The sequence below is a fragment of the Nomascus leucogenys genome, chromosome 17 (assembly GCF_006542625.1).
Source record: "Nomascus leucogenys isolate Asia chromosome 17, Asia_NLE_v1, whole genome shotgun sequence".
Lineage (NCBI taxonomy): Eukaryota > Metazoa > Chordata > Mammalia > Primates > Hylobatidae > Nomascus > Nomascus leucogenys.
The window spans coordinates 83,098,588-83,122,418 of NC_044397.1; the positions used below are offsets into that span (position 1 = coordinate 83,098,588).

The 23,831-nt window shown below is 52.0% G+C and overlaps 1 protein-coding gene across 1 annotated transcript in view; it reads right to left on the reverse strand.

Annotated features, from left to right (window-relative positions):
- Positions 1–23,831, reverse strand: part of FCGBP (Fc fragment of IgG binding protein) — a 73,868-nt gene that overhangs the window by 24,041 nt on the left and 25,996 nt on the right. Inside the window, exons 8-16 of the mRNA XM_030796665.1 lie at positions 18,416–19,008; positions 15,052–15,646; positions 14,733–14,932; positions 12,703–12,844; positions 8,934–9,271; positions 6,923–7,496; positions 5,875–6,491; positions 4,624–5,167; positions 2,425–3,017 (exon numbers count right to left, since the gene is read on the reverse strand). Of these exons, the coding sequence (XP_030652525.1) occupies positions 2,425–3,017; positions 4,624–5,167; positions 5,875–6,491; positions 6,923–7,496; positions 8,934–9,271; positions 12,703–12,844; positions 14,733–14,932; positions 15,052–15,646; positions 18,416–19,008 (4,196 nt within the window). The remainder of the gene's footprint in view (positions 1–2,424; positions 3,018–4,623; positions 5,168–5,874; positions 6,492–6,922; positions 7,497–8,933; positions 9,272–12,702; positions 12,845–14,732; positions 14,933–15,051; positions 15,647–18,415; positions 19,009–23,831) is intronic.

The following is a 23,831-nucleotide window of genomic DNA, read 5'->3' on the forward strand; positions in this document are numbered from 1 at the left end:
GGAGGGGGTGCAGCCCTGCCGACACCTTGATGTTGAACTCGCACCCAGGACTGTGGAACGTACATTTCTATTGTTTTAAGTCACAAAGCTCGTGGTAATTTGTTATGGCAGCCACGGGAAACGAATACAGGTCTCGATGATGTAAGAAGTCTCCAGCTATCCTTTATGTACCACTTGATGCAGTCATTAATAAGCAATGATCGCCCCCAGAGCCACTTGCCCGAGTTCAAACAGTTTCCCCCTTACCCTCTTTGTGACCTTGGGCAAGTGAGTCACCTCTCCCTGTTTCTGTTTCCTCATCTATCAGGCGGGAATAAGCTGTTTGCCCCACGGAACTGTTGTCAGGATCAGAAAAATTAATATTTGTAAAGTGCTGAGAAACGTGGCTGGCATAGCATGCATGCTTTAGGAGCATTTGCTGTTATTAGCAGCTATGAGTGGAGGTTTTTCTTTTGAAGAGTAAACAGACACCACAGGTTTTTGCTCTAAAGCATCAGCGAGTGGAAAGTTAGGCTAAATTCTTAGGGAAATGAACTTAAACCTATGAGCTGAGGACCAGTGGTTTCAGTTTAAGGTTTACTAGGCACCAACAAAGCCTCGTAAATCGACCCCTGGACGGGGCACAGTGGCTCATGTCTATAATCCCAGCACTTTGAGAGGCCAAGGTGGGAAGATCACTTGAGCCCAGGAGTTCAAGGTCATCCTAAGTAATATATTGAGATCCTGTCTCTACAAAATAAAAAAGAAAACAAATTAACTGGGCATGGTGGTGCATGCCTGTAGTCCTAGCCACTCAGGAGGCTGAAGAGGTAGGATTGCTTCAGAGCAGGAGTTCGAGGCTGTAGTGAGCTGGGATCACAGCACGGCACTCCAGCCTCGGTGACAGAGCAAGACCCTGTCTCTAAAAAATAAATACATACATCAACCCCTGATTAACATGCTTTCTCACCCTTCCTTATCACAGACAGTGCACACTGGATTCCTCTGGAAATGTGAAGAATCAGAGGAGAAGGCAAGAGAAAGACATGCTCCTGGCTGAGTCTCCTAAAGAGATGGTCAACTGCCACACTTCCCAAGCAGGGCTGGGCGGTGGGTAAGGGCAACTGACTTACTCTTGCCTCAGTTTCCTCAGCTGTAAACTGGGGGGTAATAAGAGCTCCCACATTTGTAGGGAAGCTGGGGGATTCAGTAAGAAGCAACTAACAAGAACATCAACAACTCCTATGTATTTAGGCGCTGTATGTCAGGGGCTATTCTAGGAGCTTGGGAAACATTAGGGAATATATTTAATTAAGTCCTGCATGTCAGCCGGGCACAGTGGCTCATGCCTCTATTCCCAGCACTTTGGGAGGCTGAGGCCGGCAGATCATTGAGCTCAGGAGTTTGAGACCAGCCTGGCCAACATGGCGAAATCCCGTCTCCACTAAAAATACAAACATTTGCTGGATGTAGTGTTGCACACCTGTAATCTCAGCTACTCTGGAGGCTGAGGCAGGAGAATCACTTGAACCCGGGAGGCAGAGGTTGCAGTGAGCCGAGATCGCGCCACTGCACTCTAGCCTGGGTGACAAAGCGAGACTCTGTGTCAAAAAAAAAAAAAGTCACGCCTGTCCAGTTCACCAGATTAAGTCAGTAATTGATCAGCACCTTCGCCAATACAGCTACTAGAAAAACAGCTGCGTGTCTGTGTTTCAGTGGGATCTCGGGGGAAACCCCTCCACTGTAACTGAGATGCCAATCTCCACATGAGACCAAATCTTCTCAGTAAGAAAAGCTCTGCAGAGCAGCATGGGATTCAAGCTCCACCTTTGCTGGGGGACTATGGGCCAGTGATGGGCCATCCCACTCTGAAAAATAAAGCAAGTCATAGTGCCTGCAGCTCCTGTTGGAAGCATAGAGACACCATGGACATGAAGTGCCTGGCAGCCGAAAGGTCTGCAGTCAGCTGTATAGAAACTATAGCTGCTGCTGTTGTTGTTAAGGGGGTGATAGTGTCACCCACAGATTGTCCTTTGTCCATGAAGCTTCTCCAGACTTGGACTTTCTCAACCTCTGATGGCGCCACGTCCTGCCAATGAGTGGCAGACTAGGGAGGTGAGTAGGGCGGAATCCAGGATTGAGGTGGGGAGAGGATGGAGTGGGAGGGAGGAGAGGGTGGGAGAAATTTGGAGAGAAAAGTCAATGCGTGGAGGTGAAGAGAGGGTGGAGACTGAGGGACAGAGTAGGGGGAGCAGCCCCCAAGTCCCTGATGACACCTCCCTCAATGGCTTCCCACTCTGGGTTCTGATTGGCATCTTCTGTCCTCAGGGACCCCAGGCCTCGCACATGCACTCTCATCTCTGTGCCCCCAACTCCTGGGCTGAGCGCTGCCTGTGCCTCACCCACCCACAAGCCCCTCGCCCCCTGCTCCCCATCTGCTCTCACCGTGACCTTCCACTGTCTCTGCTCCAGCCGCAGGGTGAAGTTTGCCACCTGGACCGTGATCACCCTGGTCACACTGACTCGCCCATTACCCCAGGCCACGTTCTCCTGCAGGACGGCAAACCGATGCAGGCCAGGCCGGGTGCCACAGGTCTGAGCCAGCACATACACGCAGGTGCCCATGAAGTCGAAGCGGCGGCCATCGAAGGTGGTGTAGTGAGGATCTCCCGACGCCTGGCAGGTGGTAGAGCCCACAGCCACGCAGCCCAAGCTGCCACCGGATGGCCGGCAGGTCTCATGCGGGCCGCAGCTGGAGGGCTCACAGGACACCTCGCCGCCTTCCCAGCAGTGGCAAAGGGAATCACACCCAGGGCCAGGGTAGAAGGTCTGGTCCAGCGGGTAGTAGCGGTCATCGTGGAGGCAGCCACACTGGCCCACAGGTACACAGGTGTCACCACTGAGCACGAAGCCAGCATCGCAGACACAGCCTTCACGGCAGGCCGACTCACAGCCCTCGGGTGCCGAGAGGCTCGGGCAGCTCACGGGGCAGGAGTCACCGCAGAGCTGATAGTGGCTGTGGGCAGGGCACTGCAAGGCTGTGGGGACAAGGTGGGCATGAGCCAGGTAGGTGTTTGAGTCGGGGTCTGGGGAGGCCCTGAGTGGGAAAACTGCTCAGGCCAACTTGGGTGTCTCTGGATATGCACATGTGATCCAGGACATCTAACTGGAGGACTCAGGGTGGGACCTGGAATGGGAGGGGACATGCCCAGGTCTCTCTGACCAAATATTTCTAAAGATCAAATGACTCTGCTCGGCTGATATATATTTTTTTTTTTTGAGACAGGCTCTCAATCTATCTCACCCAGTCTGGAGTGCAGAGGTGCAATCACAGCTCGCTGCAGCCTCCACCTCCACCCCAAGTGATCCTCCGGCCTCAGCCTCCTGATTAGCTGGGACTACAGGAGTCAGCCATCACGTCTGGCTGATTTATTATTATTTTTTGTAGAGGTGGGGTCTCACTATGTAAGCCAGGCTTACCTGGGTGAAATGGATCACTTATATCTATTCAGGGTATGCAAGATCAGAACTGACTATGGGTATCTCAGGGTGTGAATGTGACTGGAGTATGGGGCCACATGTATCTTAGGGTATGACTCTGCCTGAGGGCACCCAGCTGTGGGTGTCTGACCTGGAGCATCTCCCAGAGTCCTTCTGACATGGTCTGTCTAAGGGTGTGCCTGGGTAAAGTTGGCAGGATACCTGCGACCAGGAGACCTGCCTCAAGGGAACCACCTAGGACTGTCTAACTATGCATCTGTGTGGATCTGCCCAGGGCTATGTCAGGATCTTGATTCTTTCTGAGTGTATCTGACCAGTTAGCATAAAATCTAAGCAGATACCACTGATGGTATGCGACTAATTCTATGTGACTAGGTGTATTTCAGTGTGTGCAACAGAACTGGGCCCTCTGACCAGCTGACACTCACTAGGTCTTCGTAACCAGGGGAACCTTGCTGTGTGACTGAGGCAGGGTCAGCCATCTCAATCTACATGCCTTGGATACCTGAGAGCATGGATCACCAATCCCCAAGACTGTCCTGGGCCCAGGTTTCTGACTAGGTTTTTCTTTTCTTTCTTTTTTTCCTTTTTCTTTCTTTCTTTTTTTTTTTTTTTTCTGTTGTTTGTTGTTTGTTTGTTTTTTGTTTTTGAGATGGAGTCTCTGTCGCCCAGGCTGAAGGGCAGTGGTACGATCTCAGCTCGCTGCAACATCTGCCTCCCAGGTTCAAGTGATTCTCCTGCCTCAGCCTCCTGATTAGCTGAGATTACAGGTGCTCGCCACCACGCCCGGATAATTTTTGTAGTTTTAGTAGAGGTGGGGTTTCACCATGCTGGCCAGGCTAGTCTCAACTTCCTGACCTCAGGTGATCCGCCCACCTCAGCCTCCCAAAAGCCTGGGATTACAGGCGTGAGCCACCGCGCCCACACTCTGACTAGGTGTTTCTAACTCTCTCTCACTGCAGTACCTGACTTGGGGCATTTCAGTGTGTGAGTGCCAAGGTGTTTCCTGACAGGACATACCGAGCTCAGAGGAAGGAAGGTGGCCCCTGAGCCCCATGGAGGAGGAAGGGGCTGCTGTCCTACAGTCCTGGGAAGGACAGGGAGAGACCCTACTATGTGGACCATGCATGGAGCAGTACTCACGACAGAAGTCCGGCCGCCTCCACTCGCCGAGCTGGGCCCCAGCGGCCTGACAGGCTGCCACGTAGGCGGCCACTGCAGGACAGAGGCCTCCAGGATGGCCCTGAACTTGACAGGCGTCCAGCAAGCAGCCCTGGAAGTACTGCGCGGGCGGCACAAGGCCGTGGCAGGGCGCCAGCGGGCCGTCGGTGGCGGAGATCACGCCGCAGGCGTCCGGGCCGCCGAAGGACTCCTGCTGCTCTGGGGTGCACGGCGACGGGCATGGCCCAGACACACATTCTCCGCAGCCCTGGGCGCCGCCCACCTGCCATCCGGCGGGCTTCCCGCCCACAGCCTTCAGGTCGTCTGCGGGGTCCTGGTTGTAGTTTCCGCATAAGCCACAGAGGGCGCCCGCGTACGCCGCCGGCACGCGCAGGCGCACGAAGCTGTCCCCATCGAAAGCCAGCGAGAGCCCTGAGGTTGTGGTCACCACCACGTCGGTGCCGCTCAGGTGTGCGTGCAGGAGAGAGTCCAGCTGGAAGGGCAGCGCCACGAACACGCCGTCGACCTGCCGGCGGGGGGTGGGGCGCGGTGAGTGGAGAGAACACGGGTTTGAATCCTGGCCCCACCACCTACTAGCTGTGGGACCCTGAGCATGTCACCTCCCCTCGGAAAATAATAATGAGCATCTGTAGGCCGGGCCTGGTGGCACAGCCTGCAATCACAGTACTTTGGGAGGACGAGATGGGAGGATCACGAGGCCAGAAGTTCAGACCAGCCTGGGCAACATAGTGAGACCCCCATCTCTACAAAAAAAATGAAAAATTAGCCAGCGTGGTGGCGCGCGCCTTCAGTCCCGGCCACTCGAGAGGCGGAGGCCAAGGCGGGAGGATCCATTCAGCCCAGGAGTTCCAGGCTGTAGTGAGCCCTAATCCTGTCACTGCACTCCAGCCTGGGCAACAGTCAGGCTAAGAAAAAGAGAAAGAAAGAAAAAAAGAAAAGAAAAACAAAGAGCCTCTATAGGTTCATGTCACTGACTCCTCATCCTTCTCTAAAACAGGTACCTTTCTTAGACCAGTTTACAGAGGAACACACTAGGCTCAGAGAGGAAGAAGCCGCTGTGCCAAGCCATCAGGCTCCTAGGCCTATACTCTGACCCTTCCATCATGCCCCAGCTAAGCTGTGAAAGGTGCCCAGGGGAATGGTGAAGCCCTTACCATCTCAGGCAACCCCAGAGCTGGCACCTGCTCCCTTCTGGCCCACAGCCCTCCTCACCTGTAGCTGCCGGGGCCAGCGGGCACTCAGTGTCAGGCTGTGGTTGTAGATTTGCAGGGTGACACTGCGGGTATAGCTGACAGCCTGGCTGCCCCGGTGCTCATTGGCTACAGTGACAGTGAAGTTCTCAGCCCCCAAGGGTGGTCCGTGGCAGGGTGCACTCAGCAGGTACTCGCAGGTGCCTTGGAAATCGAATCGGTGCCCATCCAGAGTGACGTAATGGGGGTCACCCCACGCCTGGCACTCAGCTGTGCTGACGGGCTGGCAGCCGTGCTGGCCGGATGGCAGGAGGCCACACACTTCACCCAGCCCGCAGCTGGCAGGTGTGCAGAGCAGCGAGCCACCCCCAGGCCCGCAGCGGCACCTCTGGGAGCAGGTGCCATCAGCCCAAAACTCACTGCCCGCCTCGTGGTAGGTGCCATTGGCCCAGCAGCCGCAGCCGTTGTTTAGGGCAACGCAGCGGTCGGCGCTTAGCACGAAACCCGCGTCGCACTGGCAGCCCTCCACACAGGGGCCCTCGCATACGGCTGGGGTCGTAAGGGGTGCAGGGGACGGACAGCTGGCCGGGCAGGGTGGGCCACAGACCTCATAGTGGCTGTTTTCTGGGCAGGTGATCTCTGTGGGCAGATGAAGGAGCAGGAAGGAGACAAACAGAGAGAAGGGTGTCAGGGGTGGGGTCCCAGGACAGGGTGGGAGGAGACAGAGAGAGACACTAGGGAGCAGACAGGGAAAGGGGGAGACAGAGAACAAGACAGCGAGAGAGGACACAGAGAAAGACATGGGAGAAAGCGAGACACCAGGAGACCCAAGCAGCAACTGAGGGAGATAGAGAATGAGAAACAGACAGATAGAGACAAGCAAAGCGAGGCCCAGACGAGCACCAAGAGACAGAGAGACAAACAGAGAGAAAAGAAAACAGCACCAAGAGACAGAGAGACAAACAGAGAGAAAAGAAAACAGAGACCCAGAAGGACCAGAGTGAAACCAAAGCAGCCCCAAAGAGACGGGACCCCGCCCCCAGCCCCGCCTCTGCTCCCCCAACACTCACCACAGCCGACCTGTGCCCGCCAGTCTTCGATGACAACCCCAGCAGCCTGGCAGGCGGCCACGTAGGAAGCCAGCGCCTTGCAAAGAATGTCATGGGCCCCACCACCCATGCAGACGTCCAGAACACAGCCCTTGAAGAAGCTCTCAGGTGGCACATGAGCATGGCAGGTGGTGAAGGGGCCCCCTGTGCCAGGGGCCAGGGGTCCACAGAAGCCAGTGCCCTCGTACTGCTCCAACCGGTCCTCAGGGCACGTTGGGCAGGACCCCTGACATTCGTCCCAACACAGTGGGTCCCAGCCTGGAGCTCGCCAGCTGCCACCCCAGATGGGTATGGAGGGAGCCAGTGTGCCATTAGGGAAGACCTGGTCATTGTTGGGGTTGCGGTCCATGTTACCGCAGAGCCCGCACACTGCGCCATGATAGCTGCTGGGCAGTGTCACGTCTACCCGCCAGTTCCAGTCATAGCTGACTTGCAGTCCAAAGTCAGCCACCAGCAGTGCCTTCGATGCACCCTGGGTGACTGAAATCTGCCCGTCGGCCACGGAGACAGGCAAGGCTGTCAGCACACCGTTCACCTGGGGGAAGGAGGGAAGGCAAACGGGTCACTGGAGGTGTTACGGCCCCAGCTCTGGCCCTCTGCCTCCCTCTCTCTCATCCTGCCGTGGCCTGGGAGAGGCCAAGGCCTTCTCCCGATAGTTGGATTGTCATCTGACACAGTGTGGACAGTTGTTCTAGCCCAGGTCTTGGGGAATGAAACCTCACTTTACTTTTTCTAGATCTTCTCCCTTGATCTCTATCTCTCTCCCCTGTCTCTGTCTCTCTGTCTCTCTGTGTCTCTCTCCCTCGGTCTTCACCTAAGTCTATATCACTTGGTCTTCTCGCTCTCTCTCTCTCTGTGTCTCTGTCTGTCTCTCCCTCCTCTTCCCTTCCTCCCTTCCCCCCTCCTTCATTCTCTGTGTGTCTCTTCTACTCAGTCACCATCATTTATCCAGTGTCTACTCTGTTCCATCCCTCATTTTCTCTCTGTGAGCTACCATTAAGCTCTATCTCCATTTCCCTGGGCAGAAAGGATAGCCCATCTGTCTCCTCTGACCTCCCTACATATCTCCCTCCCTCCCCCTCTCCCTCCCTCCCTCCCTCCCTCCCTTTCTTCCTTTCTCCTTCTCTTTCTTTCTTCCTTTCTCCTTCTCTTTCTTTTTCTTTCTTTCTTTCTTTATTTCTTTCTTTCTTTCTTTCTTTTCTTTCCTTTTTTTTTTTTTTTTTTTTTGAGACAGATCCTCGCTCTGTCACCCAGGCTGGAGTACAGTATCGAAATCTTGGTTCTTGCAACCTCCACCTCCGGGTTCAAGTGATTCTCCTGCCTCAGCCTCCAGAGTAGCTGGGATTACAGTAGCACCACCACACCCAGCTAATTTTTGTATTTTTAGTAGAGATGGGGGTTTCACCATATCGGCCAGGCTGGTCTCCAACTACCGACCTCAGGTGATCCACCTGCATCAGCCTCCCAGAGTGCTGGGATTACAGGCGTGAGCCACCACGCCCAGCCCGATCTCCCTGTATTTCTCTCCGTGTCCTGGTCTCTGGGCCTCTCACTTGTTCCCTCACAGACACTCAAACGACTGTTCACCTGGACTAGACTCTGAGCTCAGCATGTGACATGCACCACCTTGCTGTGGGACAGGCCCCGATACGATGCCCACTTCACAGATGAGGAAACTGAGGCCTACCCAGTGAACTGCCCAGCATCACACACCTCATAAGGAGGAGAGGCTGGATTCAAACCCAGGTCTATACAAAAGGCAAATGCTGAGGTCCTATGTTAAAGCCCTTAGCAAGGGGCTAGGCTCATCTAATTCCCAGTAACAGGGTGATATTTTTGCTGTAATTATTCTTTTTGTTGACAGTTTGTTTCAGGCCCAGGTGAAGACAAAGAGCCTTGAGCTGCTAACTGTGGTCGTCAGGATCCCTCCCGCCCTCCCGGGGACCTCAGGGGACCATCCTGCCACACATACCCGGACTTTGCCGATCTCGTCCTTGTGGATGGAGATGTTGGTGCCGAGGGCAGCCACAGTGACGAGTCTCACGTAGGACACAGCAGGGTTGCCCCGGTTCTCGTTCTTGGTGGTGACGGTGAAGGGGGTCAGGCCCTGGGTGCTGACCTCCGGGCAGCCAGTTGTTGCCAGCACATAGTTACAGGTGCCCTGGAAGTCAAACTTCCGGCCATCGAAGGAGTGGTAGTGTGGGTCGCCCCACAGCCAGCACGTGGCCTCATAGTTGGGCAGGCACATGCCCTGGCCACCCTGCTCCTTGCACGTCTCCTGTGGCCGGCATGTCACGCCGTGGCAGGGGTCTGGGGACAGAAGAGGGAGGAGGACCTTGAGGGGCTGCCCCTTGTAAAGGATGGCTGCTCCCTCCACATCTACCCCAGTCTGTGTCAGGGATCTGAGGGTTACCGCAGGCAAGACCAGATTCCAGAGTCCTCATGTCTAGGACCCAGGTCCTATAGTTTGCTTTTTTATTTTCTTTTGTTTTGTTGGTTTTTTGAGATGGAGTCTTTCTCTATCACCCAGGCTGGAGAGCAATGGTGCAATCTTGGCTCACTGCAACCTCTGCCTCCCGGGCTCAAGCAATTGTCCTGACTCAGCCTACTGAGTAACTAGGATTACAGGTGCCCACCAGCATGCTTGGCTGATTTTTGTATTTTTAGTAGAGACAGGGTTTCACCATGTTGGCCAGGCTGGTCTCGAGCTCCTGACCTCAAGTGATCTGCCCACCTCGGCTTCCCAGAATGCTGGGATTACAGGCATGAGCCACTACGCCCAGCCTGCTATTTCCACGACCAGCCCTTGGGAGTCCTGCACATCTGACACTGAGGCATCCTGGTGGACTGTGTCTATGTCTCAGGTGTCAAAGTTCCCATATCTGACACCCGGGTCCCAGAGGTCCCTACAGCCAAGACTCAGGCCCTAGAGTCCCCCTGCCTCTGAGACTGAGGCCCTGCCATTTGTTGTGTGAGACTGAGGTCCTGGAGCCCCTGCACCTGAGACCCAGGCTCTGAGGTCCCCATGTTTGAGACGCTGGTCCTGCAGATTTCTGTTTTTAAGTTACAGTTTCCATGGTGCCCTCGCTTGAGAGTTCAGCCTGTTCTTATATTCTAAAGCTTTATAGGAACCTTATCGTCTTCACTTACATAGTCTACGGCTGCTTTCACACTACAATGGCAGAGGGAGTAGTTGTGATCCAGAAGGTATAGCCTGCAAGCTTAAACAGTTACCATCTAGCCCTTTAGAGAGAAGGTGCACTTAACCCCAGTTGAGATCTGTGCCCCAGGGGTCCTTGTGTCTGCGATGCCAGTCCTGAGATTATTCATGTCTGAGATCCCAGACCCAGAGTTCTCTGTGTTCAAGACCTGGGCCCCAGGCCAGGTGTGGTGGCTCAGGCCTATAACCCCAGCACTTTAAGAGGCTGAGGTGGGAGGATCACTTGAGCCCTGGAGTTTGAGACCAGCCTGGGCAACATAGCAAGACTTCATTTCTACAAAAAACTTAATAAATGAGCCAGGCATGGTGGTGTGTGCCTGTAGTCCCCCCAGTACTCGGGAGGCTGAGGTGGGAGAATTGTTTGAGCCCAGGAGATGGAGGCTGCAGTTAGCTATGATTGCATCACTACACTCCAGCCTGGGCCACAGAGTGAGACCTTATCTCAAAAAAGAAAAAAAAAGATCTTGGCCTCAGGGTCCCCCATGCCTGAGACCTCAGTCCCCTGGATGTCTCCACATTTGATAGAAATTGGCCTCCAATTTCTCCAAGTCCTAGAGGCCTCTGTGCCCAAGACTAGGGCCCTGGGTGATCTTCTGGCAAGAGCCCAGTGCCAGGGTCTCAGCATGATTTGAAACGTTTGAGACCCTAACTAGCTAAGTCTCATGGCCTGGGTCTCCCTCAGTGCAAGACACCATCCCTGAGGGTTGCTGTATTAAGGACAGTAGCCTTGAGGGTTTCTCACTGCTGAGGCCCTGTCCTGGAGGGCTTCTGTGTCCAAGACCCTGTTCGTACAGTTACTACATCTGTGACCCCAGCTTGTGGAACTCCTGTGTGTGAGAGGCCAGTCTTCAAACGTCTCCTTCCTCCTGTGCCTGTTATCAATGTACCGCCTCTCAGCTTCAGATACACCCACAGAGTTAAGCTTTGTGAATACCAGGTGCTGGAGAGTCACTGCAGGAGGGAGGGGCTCCTGGTCTGGCTTCCAGCCAGTTTGGCCCTTCCAGCTCTGGCCAGGGTGTGGGGCCACACTCAGCGAGTTCCACTGGCCCCAGCTGGCTTCCCAGTGAGGGGTTTCCTTCTTGCCAACTCCAGCCTGCAGAAACTCACCCAGTGGGCTACAGCTGCAGTGAGACTGGACTCAGCCTTGGGGCTGATTCTCCCCTTCTTGAAGAGGAGGGGCCAATTTCTCCCTTCCATGAGGCCTCTACCTTAGCCCTAGAGTGGGGGCTACTTCGTATGTCTGCTTTGGTGGTATTCTTTAGTGTTCTCTTTACCATTTCTTATTTCTATTTATTTATTTATTTGTAAAGAGACAAGGTCTTGCTGTCTTGCCCAGGCTGGAGGGCAGTGGTGCAATCATAGCTCACTGCAGCCTCGAACTCCTGGGGTCAAGTGATCCTCCTACCTCAGCCTCCTGAATAGCTGGGACCGCAGGTGTGCATCACCAGGCCTGGCTAATTTTAAATTTTTTGTGGAGACAGGGGTCTCGCTATGTTGCCCAGGCTGGTCTCAAACTCCTGACCTCAAGCAATCCTCCCAAAGTGCTGGGTGTGTGAGCCACGGCACCAGGCCCTCTTTACCCTTAATATTTAATCTCCTATTAATAAGTAAATGATTCTTTAATTAAACTTCCCTCATTCAAATGGCCATGTGCTTTCTGTCTCTCAGCTGGATGCTCAGCGATATACCCCCCATTCCTGGGAGTCCCCATTATTCTGCTCATCAGACCTGAGAGTCTTAGCCCCCACCCCTTCGTGCTGGAGCTGCCATTCTCTTATTCTTGTGGGGAGGAGGGTTCTCTGCTCTTCACCCTAAGAAATGAGCCCTGGGGGTGGCTCTGCGTCCCACATTTAGTCTGGGGATTCCCACATCTAAGGCTATACCCCTAGAAATCCTGATCTTCCACTTGAGATGGGTCCCCATATCCAACGTCCTGCCTTGGTGGGGTCTCTGTGCCTGAGACTCAGAACTCTGCTCTCTGTCCCTGCCCCTGGGATCCCAGTCTCTCCCCTGCCCTGTGCTGCTAGTGTCTGAACCCCAAGCCTAATCCCACACACCAGTTGTCAGCTCACGATGGCCCCCTAGGCTGTTGCTCCATTCTAAAGTCTTACAGGAGCCTCACCTCTTCACTTACATAGTCTATGGCTGCTTTCATGCCACAATGGCAGAGTGAGTAGTTGGAAGGAGAATGTACAGCCTGGGAGCTTAAACATTTACCAGGTAGCCCTTTAGAGCAAAGGCGCGCCTGTCCCTGCCTTATACTGAGGGCCTCTGACATCCACCCTGAGAAACCTACCTCTGAGGGTCCGCACAGCCTGGATTCCCCTTAAGGGTCCCTGACTCCCACAGTAGATAACCCTGGCCCTATGAAACCCAGCCCGGGGTCCCTAGGTCTGCAACCTCAATCTTTAGTCCTGTGCACCTCCCGCCATGGACACCCCAGTCACACCACCCTCAGCCCCAGAGTCCCCATCCTCCATCCCTAGTTGCATCAGCCCCTGACCCAACCCCAGCTCAGCACCTTTGGTGACGCAGCTCAGGATGCCTCCGGAGGGCTGGCACACCTGCCCCGGCTTGCAGCTGTGTTCCTGGCACACCACACCTTTACCTGCATGGCACGTGCACTGCTGCCGACAGTTGTCAATGAGGACTGTCTGCTCCGGCTGTGGGGAGAGAGGGCACGGCCATCAGGGACACCATGGGTGGGAGCAGACTCTCACATCTCTCGTGTTCTGGGCACAGAGGTGTTTGGCAGACATCACAGAGAAGTGGCATCTCTCAGCAGGATGGCCCCTTGTCTGTGAAGCTGAGGCACAGCATGGCTTTGGGGCCATTATTCATTTGTACATTTGTTCATTCACTTTTATTCATTAACTCGTTCATTCCAAAATATCCGGTCAATGTCTGCTGTAGGAGTGACATAGTAACTAAGGGCAGATTGCCTGGGCTTGAAGCCCGTTTCTGCTGTTTCCAAACTGTGTGACTCTGGGCAAGTTACTTCACCTCTTGCTGGCTCAGTTTCCTGATTTGCAAATTGCAGATAATAGTAGCACCTGCCTATGGAAGTATAACTGAGTTAATAACACATGTAAAGTGCAGATGAAAGGAAAAGGGTTTCCCTTAAATCATTCAGATAGGAGAGATAAGTGGGGTAGACATGAAACAATATCGGGAGAATGTGGCTTATTTTTGAAGCTAAGTGATGGGTAAGTACATGGACAGTCATTTCACTATTCTCTTAATTTTTGCATGTTTGAAAATTTTCAGAATACAAAGATTTTAGGTATGTAATGTATATATAAAAATATGCACACATAGCACTTAAAATGGAACCAGATACATAGTAAGCACTAGCTACACATTTTCTATTATTATTAATATTATTCATGTGAGGAGAACAAAAGAGAGAGGGTTCCACCCCTAGGAGAGCTCACAGTCCCTCAAGGGAGACGGACATTAGACAAATACATGCTCCAGTCAAAGAAAAAGGACCAATGGGGAGAGAGTGGGAGAGGGAAAGAGAGGGTGTTAGCAGCTGGTATAACAGACAAAAATCTTGTCTTCGTGGTCAGAAAGGCTCCCTTCGTCCAGACCCGGAAGGCAAACCCACACTTGACCTGGGGAGTCAGGGGAGGGTTTAAAGCTTCAGAGCCCTTGGTCATATTTAGAAAAATCTTTACCACTGCCACGTGGAGGGTGGACCAGAGGGAGCAGAGGTAGGAGCTGGGAGAGAGTCAGGTAGGAGAGGACCAGCCGGACCAAGGGAGGGCCATGGGGACGGGGAAAGGAGTGGATACAAGAGACATTCAAGAGACTGAGTGGACTAGCTGCAGTGGCTCACGCCTGTAATCCCCGCAGTTTGGGAGGCCAAGGCAGGAGGATCACTTGAAGTCAGGAGTTCGAGAGCAGCCTGGCCAATATGGCAAAACTCCATCTCTACCAAAACTACAAAAATTAACTGTGTGTGGTGGCACATGCCTATAGTCCTAGCTTCTTGGGAGGCTGAGGCAGGAGAATTACTTGAACCTGGGAGGCTGAGGTTGCAGTGAGCTTGAACCCAGGCAGCAGAGGTTGTACTCCAGCCTGGGCACAGAGCAAGATTCTGTCTCAAAAAAAAAAAAAAAAAAAAAAAAACACAGAGAAAGAGAAAGGCTGAGTGGCCCAGGCATGGTGGTTCATGCCATTAATCCCAGCACTTGGGGAGGCCAAGGTGGGAGGATGGCTTGAGGCCTGGAGTTCAAGACCAGCCTGAGCTACATAGTGAGACGCCCCCATCTCTATGTCTCCGCAAGAAAATTAAAAATTCGCTGGGCATGGTGGTGCATGCCTGTAGTCCCAGATACTTGGCAGGTGATGTGGAAGGATTGCTTAAGCCAAGGAATTCGGGGCTGCAGTGAGCTATGATGCTACCCTTGCCCTCCAGCCTGGGTGACAGAGTGAGATCCTGACTCTAAAAGAAATAAATAAGAGGCCAAGTAGACAGGCTGTGGGGCTGATGGGCAGTGGGAGGGGTGAGGCCCCATATTCTGCCCCAGATGACTAGGTTCCTACCTCATAGTAGACGCCATTGTGGTAGCAGCCGCATTGCTGGATGGGCACACAGGCTTGGCCATTATAGAGGAAGCCAGAGTCACACTGGCAGCCCTCAGCACACCCATCCTGGCACTGTGGAGGGGCACTGAGAGCCGAGCAGCCCAGGGAGCAGGTGTCCGCACAGAGCTCGTAGTGACTGTTCGGAGGACACTTCATGGCTGCAAGGAAGGGGTGCCGATCAGAGCCCATGGGGAGGGAGGGGCTGCAAGGCCCAGGGTCTACCCCTTCTGTGCCTCAAGCTCTCCCCTCCCTTTCCCTCTGGCTCTCCCTCACTCACGACAGAAAGTTTCAGTCCTCCAGGGCTCCACGTGGCCTCCAGCCGCCTGGCAAGCACTCACATAGGCATGGATGTTGCTGCAGAGAATGCTCAGGTTCCCGCCACCCAGGCAGAGATCAAAAACACAATCTTCCAAGGGACCCTGGGGATCCACCAGCTTGTGGCAGGAGGCCAGTGGCCCTGTGGGGCTGGAGAGGAGCCCACAGAACTCCTCCTTCTGATACTTCTTCTCCAGCTCGGGAGGACACTCGCCGCTGGGGTTGCAGCCCTCGCTCCCTGGCGGACAGGGGGTCAGCGGCAGGCAGGGAGAGCCGGGCACCACCTCCTCCCAGGAGTTGCCGAACTCATTGGCGTTGCCTGCCTGCGAGCCGTTGGGTTTCTGGAAGTCATCCTTGGGGTCGCCGTTGTAGTTCCCACACAGGCCACACAGCAGCTGGTAGTAGTTTCCAGGGACGGTGACCCGCACATAGTACACAAGGTCGTAGGCCACACGCAGGCCGAAGTCGGTCTCAATCACAGCATCTGAACCATGCTGGGACGCACGGATCTGGCCGTTGGCCAGCACCACGGGCAGTTTCATGTCCACACCGTTCACCTGGGAGGCGAAAGAGGCAGGCCACGCTTCAGAAAGTAAACTTTGAGTGGGGGTTGGACCCTAGTTCAAGCCCACGCCTGATGCTGACCTTTGTGACCTCGCCTCTTAGGCCCTTAGTTTCCTATTTATGAAATGGATGTAATAATAGGGCCTGATAGTGGATTGAATGGTGGTCCCCAAAAGACATATTCACCCAGAATCCCATAACGTGAGCTTACTTGGAATAAAGTTCTTTGCAGATGTAATCAGGGTAATAATCTCAACATGAGATTATCCTGGATTAAACTGGGCCCTAAATCCAATGACTAGTGTCCTTATAAGAGCCAGAAAGGAAAAGACCCAGAGACACACAGAAAAGGCCAGATGAAGATGAAGGCAGGATTAGAATGGTATTGTCACAAGCCCAGAGAACCTAGAGTCTGCAGAGCTGGAAAGGGAAAGGAAGATGCCCCAACCAGTGTCTTTGGAAGGGATGCAGCCCTGCCGACACCTTGATGTTGAACTCTGGCACCCAGGACTGTGGAACGTACATTTCTATTGTTTTAAGCCACCAAGCTCGTGGTAATTTGTTATGGCAGCCACGGGAAACGGATACAGGTCTCGATGACATAAGAAGCCTCCAGCTATCCTTTATGTACCACTTGCTGCAGTCATTAATAAGCAATGATCGCCCCCAGAGCCATTTGCCCAAGTTCAGTTTCCCCCTTACCCTCTTTGTGACCTTGGGCAAGTGAGTCACCTCTCCCTGTTTCTGTTTCCTCATCTATCAGGTGGGAATAAGGCATTTGCCCCACGGAACTGTTGTCAGGATCAGATAAATTAGTATCTGTAAAGTGCTGAGAAACGTGGCTGGCATAGCATGCATGCTTCAGGAGCATTTGCTGTTACTAGCAGCTATGAGTGGAGGCTTTTCTTTTGAAGAGTAAATGGGCACCACAGGTTTTTGCTTTAAAACATCAGTGGGTGGAAAGTTAGGCTAAATTCTTGGAGAAATGAAATCAAACCTATGAGCTGAGGACCAGTGGTTTCAGTTTAAGGTTTACTAGGCACCAACAAAGCCTCTTAAATCCACCCCTGGGCTGGGCACAGTGGCTTATATCTATAATCCCAGCACTTTGAGAGGCTAAGGTGGGAAGATCACTTGAGCCCAGGAGTTCAAGGTCAGCCTGAGCAACATATGGAGATCCTGACAAAGTAAAAAAATAAAAAAAAATTGGTCAGGAGCAGTGGTTCACAACTGTAATTCCAGCACTTTGGGAGGCCAAGGTGGAAGGGTCTCTTGAGCCCAGGAGTTTGAGACCAGCCTGGGCAACATAGCAAGACCCCTCTCTATACAAAAAAAAATTGGCCAGGTGTAGTGGGTCACGCCTGTAATCCCAGCACTTTGGGAGGCCAAAGCGGGTGGATCCCGAGATCAGGAGATTGAGACCATCCTGGCCAACATGGTGAAACCCCCGTCTCTACTAAAAATACAATCAAGTAACTGGACATGGTGGCGGGTGCTTGTAGCTGAGGCAGGAGAATCAGTTGAATCCGGGAGACAGAGGATGCAGTGAGTCGAGATCACGCCACTGCACTCTAGCCTGGGTGACAAAGTGAGACTCTGTCTCAAAAAAAAAAAGTCACGCCTGTCCAGTTCACCAGATTAAGTCAGTAATTGATCAGCACCTTCGCCAATACTGCTACTAGAAAAACAGCTGCGTGTCTGTGTTTCAGTGGGATCTCCGGGGAACCCCTCCACTGTAACTGAGATGCCAATCTCCACATGAGACTAAATCTTCTCGGTAAGAAAAGCTCTGCAGAGCAGCATGGGGTTCAAGCTCCACCTTTGCTGGGGGACTATGGGCGAGTGATGGGCCATCCCACTCTGAAAAATAAAGTCATAGTGCCTGCAGCTCCTGTTGCAAGGATACAGACACCATGGACATGAAGTGCCTGGCAGCCGAAAGGTGTGCAGTCAGCTGTATAGTAACTATAGCTGCTGTTGTTGTAGTTAAGGGGGTGATAGTGTCACCCACAGATTGTCCTCTGTCTATGAAGCTTCTCCAGACTTGATCTTTCCCAACCTCTGATGGCACCGCGTCCTGCCAATGCGTGGCAGACTAGGGAGGTGGGTAGGGCAGAATCCAGGATTGAGGTGAGGAGAGGATGGAGTGGGAGGGAAGAGAGAGTGGGAGAGATTTGGAGAGAAAAGTCAATGCGGCCAGGCGCAGTGGCTCACGCCTGTAATTCTGGCGCTTTGGGAGGCAGAGGCGGGTGGATCACAAGGTCAGGCGTTCAAGACCAGCCTGGCCAACATGGCGAAACCCTGTCTCTACTAAATACAAAAATTAGCCAGGTGTTGTGGTGGGCGCCTGTAATCCCAGCTACTTGGGAGGCTGAGGCAGGAGAATCCATTGAACCCAGGAGGCGGAGGTTGTAGTGAGCGCAGATTGCACCACTGCATTGCAGCCTGGGTGACAGAGCGATACTCCATCTCAAAAAAAAAAGAAAAGAAAAAAAGGAAAAAGAAAAAAAGAAAAGTCAATGCGTGGAGGTGAAGAGAGGGTGGAGACTGAGGGACAGAGTAGGGGGAGCAGCCCCCAAGTCCCTGATGACACCTCCCTCAATGGCTTCCCACTCTGGGTTCTGATTGGCATCTTCTGTCCTCAGGGACCCCAGGCCTCGCACATGCACTCTCATCTCTGTGCCCCCAACTCCTGGGCTGAGCGCTGCCTGTGTCCCACCCACCCACAGGCCCCTCGCCCCCTGCTCCCCATCTGCTCTCACCGTGACCTTCCACTGTCTCTGCTCCAGCCGCAGGGTGAAGTTTGCCACCTGGACCGTGATCACCCTGGTCACACTGACTCGCCCATTACCCCAGGCCACGTTCTCCTGCAGGACGGCAAACGGATGCAGGCCAGGCCGGGTGCCGCAGGTCTGAGCCAGCACATACACGCAGGTGCCCATGAAGTCGAAGCGGCGGCCATCAAAGGTGGTGTAGTGAGGATCTCCCGACGCCTGGCAGGTGGTAGAGCCCACAGCCACGCAGCCCAAGCTGCCACCGGATGGCTGGCAGGCCTCGTGCGGGCCACAGCTGGAGGACTCACAGGACACCAGGCCGCCCTCCTGGCAGTGGCAAAGGGAATCACACCCGGGGCCAGGGTAGAAGGTCTGGCCTGGTGGGTGGTAGGTGCCCTGGTGTATGCAGCCACAGGAGGCCAGGGGCAGGCAGGACTCACCACTGAGCGCAAAGCCCTCATCGCACACACAGCCCTCATGGCATTCTGAGCCACAGCCCCCGGGCACTGGGAGGTCTCCACAGGACAGCGGGCAGCCGTAGGAACACGCCTCATAGTGGCTGTGGGGTGGGCAGCTCAGTGCTGCAGGGAGAGGAGACATCAAGATCAAGAATTCCTGCTCCCAGGTCAGGAGTTCGAGACACTCACACACAAGCAGTCCCCCAACACATTCGTAGGCACACACATGCTCAAACACACTCACACACAAGCGGTCCCCCAACACATTCGTATGCACACACAGATGCTCTAAGACACTCATACACAAGCGGTCCCATTGCAGGGAGCTTGGGGAACACATTACATCGCAGTTAATCTGATCCTGATAATTAAGATTCTTTCCCAATTTAACTGTGGTTTGGAGTTATCTATTATGCTTTTTTTTTTTTTTTTGAGATAGGGGTTGCTCTGTTATTCAGGCTGGAGCACAGTGGTGCTTACTATCACGGCTCACTGCAGCTTTGACCTCCTGGGCTCAAGCAATCCTCCCACTTCAGCCTCCTGAGTAGCTGGGACTATAGGCATGCACCATCATGCCTGGCTAACTTTTCAAATTTTTTATAGAGATGCGGTCACGCTATGTTGCCCAGACTGGCCTCAACCTCCTGGGCTCAAGCATTCCACCTGCCTCAGCCTCCCGAAGTGCTGGGATTACAGGAATGAGCCACCACACCCGGCCTTCTATTATGTCTTTAATGACCTTATTCAAGTTGGATACATGGTGTTGATATGTGGCATATATTTTAAACATGCATATGCATATATTTGTGTGTGTTTGTATAATCTGTGCAGTATTTGTGAATGCAATACTTTTAGCTTCTTCCTTCTACAGCAGTAATTAAATTAAAATATTTAGCCAGTGTTATAAAGAAAAAAAAAAACCTCCCTGCTCCCCTCCCCAAACTCCAGTCACTCCATAAATAGCAAATCTAAGTGACTAAAACTAAACCACATTAAATCTCTATCTGTGCTGTCAAATACAGTAGCCACTAGCCACTTGTGACCATTTAGATGTAAGTTAATTAAAATGAAACAAAATTGAAGATTTAGCTCCTCAGTCACAACAGCCTCATTGCAAGTGCTCAGCAGCCATATGTGACCTGTGGCGACCCGGTATGTATTCGAACAGCTCAAATATGGAGCTGTCATCATTGAAGTTCTGCTGGGTGGTGCTGTTCTGAAGCTAACATCCAGCTTACAGGAGAATCATGGGGACATAGGGACAAGTTCAATAACACTCCAAAATAGCAACTAGCCAGATCCTGAAAGTATGAAATTCTGCAGGATAAATAACCTATCTTTCCCAGTAAATAAGTGACATAAACAAAAGGAAGAGCTGGATGGAGGGATAGCTATGTGATAAGGCAAATGAGTGAATTAGAATTAGAGTGTAGAGGCCGGGCGCGGTGGCTCACACCTGTAACCCCAGCATTTTTGGAAGCCGAGGTGGGAGGATCACTTGAGGTCAGGAGTTCGAGATCAGCCTGGCCAACATGGTAAAACCCGTTTCTACTAAAAATACAAAAATTAGCTGGGCATGATGGCACACATCTGTAATCCCAGCTACGTGGGAGGCTGAGGTGGGAGAATGGCCTGAACCCGGGAGGCGGAGGTTGCAGTGAGCTGAGATCGCGCCACTGCACTCCAGATTAGGCGACAGAGTGAGACTCCATCTCAAAAAAGAAAAAAAAGAAAGAAAGAAAGAAAAAAGAAAAGAAAAAGAATTAGAGTGTAGAGTCCAGGTGGTAGGTTTATGGGTCTTCACTGTAAAATTCTTTCAACTTTTTTGTATATTTGACAATTTTCATAACACTATGTTGGGAGGAACAAAGGAAGGAAATTCTGACAGCGTAAAAGCAAAGAGGTAGATCAATCCAGTGGAGTATGTGTATTTGGTTTGGTTCTGAGCCAAACAAAATAGAAAAAAACCTTTTTTTTTTTTTTTTTAGACAATTGGGAAAATTTGAACCCAGATTGGGCTTTACATGGTGTTAGGGAATATTTTTGTTACTGATAATTACCACATGCCCTCATATTTCTTTTTTTTTTATTTTTTTTTATTTTTTTTTATTTTTTTTTTTTTTTTTGAGACGGAGTCTTGCTCTGTCACCCAGGCTGGAGTGCAGTGGCGCGATCTCGGCTCACTGCAAGCTCTGTCTCCCGGGTTCACGCCATTCTCCTGCCTCAGCCTCCGGAGTAGCTGGGACTACAGGCGCCCGCCACTGCGCCTGGCTAATTTTTTGTATTTTTAGTAGAGACGGGGTTTCGCCATGGTCTCGATCTCCTGACCTCGTGATCCGCCCGCCTCGGCCTCCCAAAGTGCTGGGATTACAGGCGTGAGCCACCGCGCCCGGCCCCATATTTCTTTCTTTCTTTCTTCCTTTTTTTTTTTTTAGAGACAGGGCCTCACTGGAGTGCAGTGGCACAGTCTCGGCTCACTGCCACCTCCACCTCCTGGGCTGAAGATATTCTCCCACCTTAGCCTCCTGAGTAGCTGAAATGATAGGCACTAGTCACCATGCCTGGCTTATTCTTTATTTTTATTTTTGTAGAGACTGGGTTTTGCTATGTTGCCCAGGCTGGTCTTGAACTCCTGGCCTCCAGCGATCCTTCCACCTAGGCCTCCCAAAGTGCTGGGATTACAGGCATGAAAAGCAAAGTCCTGTGCCTTAAAAGTCCTTTTTTGTTGCTGAATAGCAGACGTTTACTGAAGTAGTTAGAGGAGAACTCATCTGCCTAGAATTTGATCTAAAATATTCTACCAAAAAAGAGGGGGTGGAGTGAGAGGTAGAGGAACTAAGAATGGCAAAATACCAATAATTGTTCAAGCTGGGTCAGGCCTCCATCTGCATATCTAAGACCTCATGATCCAGTCTTCTAGAACTTCCAGGGGGTACAAAGAAAAGAGTAGTTTTAAGGAAACAAGAGATTCTCAATTTCCACAGAGGCCACAGAGTCTGATAATTAACAGCACAAAATCAGAAGCCAGCCTGTTCCAATCACCCCACCGGCAGTGTGACCTCAGGCTAGTTCCTTAACATCCCTGTGGTTCAGTTTCCTCGTCTTGTAAAATAGGAATAAGAGCAATTCCGCCTCACGGGGTGGTTGTGAGGATTCAATGAGAAACCCTTAGAACAGGACCTGCCCAGTGGGATGCGTGTCACACAACTGCTAGCTGGAATTATACGTGTCCTCCCTAAAAGGACAGCCCAAGAATGCTCTGTTAGAGGAGCATTCCCACTTCCCATTGTCCACCTGTCCCCTTCACAAGCATGCTTCCTCCACTTTACAGAAGAGAACAGTGCAGTCCCCCACCCATCCTGAATCTTTTTTTTTTTTTGTGAGACAGAGTCTCTATCTGTGGGCAAGTCTGGAGTGCAGTGGTGTGATCTCGGCTCACTGCAATCTCTGCCTCCCAGGTTTAAGCAAAGATTCTTCTGCCTCAGCCTCCCAAGTAGCTGGGATTATAGGCGCTCACCACCAGGCCTAGCTAACTTTTGTATTTTTTGTGGAGACAGGGTTTTGCCATATTGGCCAGGCTGGTCTCGAACTCCTCATCTCAAGTGATCTGCCCGTCTCAGCCTCCCAAAGTGCTGGGATTACAGGCATGAGCGACCACAGCCGGCCCCATCCTGAATCTTAACACATGGCACACTGCCCTGGGGTGTGAAACCTCTGAGGACATAAACGGACAATTTCAAATATTGCTATCGCTATGAACACAATGAATGCTGAATGATTATTCAGTAATAAATCAAAAGGAGGGCCTAATAGAATTGGCTGCTCACAGATAATAAAAAATAAATTTGTGGTGTCTCACTGTGTGCCTTCCCTATGACTCAGAAGGGGTTCAGAGCATGGAGTGATGTTACTCCACCTGCACTCCGTCCACTCCCACCCACTTATTAATATCATGTAAGCCAGGAGCTGTGGCTCAAGTCTGTAATCTCAGCACTTTTGGAGGCCAAGGCAGGAGGATGGCTTGAGCCCAGGAGTTTGAGACCAGCCTGGACAACATAGTGAGATCTTGTGTCTACAAAAAATAAAAAATTAGCCAGGCATGGTAGTGTGCACCTGTAGTCCCAGCTACTCAGGAGGCTGACATAGGAGGACTACTTGAGCCCAAAGATTGAGGCTACAGGAAGTTGTGATCACACCACTGGACTCCAGCCTTGGTGACAGGATAATACCTTATCTCAAAAATAAATAAATATCATATCTACAAAAATAAAAGGATTAGAATTGATGCTGATAGATTGATGATGATGTCTCATTCTAACAATATATGTGAAATACTGGGTGGGGGTAAGCTCGCTGAGCGATGCCATTACAATGGCCATTACAATTTACTTCTGTTTAATATTTTTATCAATTGTGCACAAACAATACTTGCAGTGATATCTTACTCCATTAAAAAAACCACTTAGAGTCTTAGAGTTTCAGGAATTTCTAAAACTTCTTATATCTTTTATAAGAAGGCTGTTTTGTCCTGGGAGGTTTCACACCCCAGGGCAACACGCCACATGTTAAGATTTGGGATGGGTGGAGCCTGCACTTTTTTATTTTATTTTATTTTATTTTATTTATTTTATTTTATTTTTTGAGACAGAGTCTCGCTCTGTTGCCCAGGCTGGAGTGCAGTAGCTTGATCTCGGCTCGCTGCAACCTCTGCCTCCTGGGTTCAAGCGATTCTTCTGCCTCAGCCTCCCGAGTAGCTGGGATTACAGGCACCTGCCACCACACCCAGCTAATTTTTAGTATTTTTAGTAGTGACGGGGTTTCACCATGTTGGCCAGGCTGGTCTCAAACTCCTGGCCTCAGATGATCTGCCCACCTCGGCCTCCCAAAGTGCTGGGATTACAGGTGTGAGCCACAGCACCCAGCCTGCACTGTTTTTCAGAAACAGG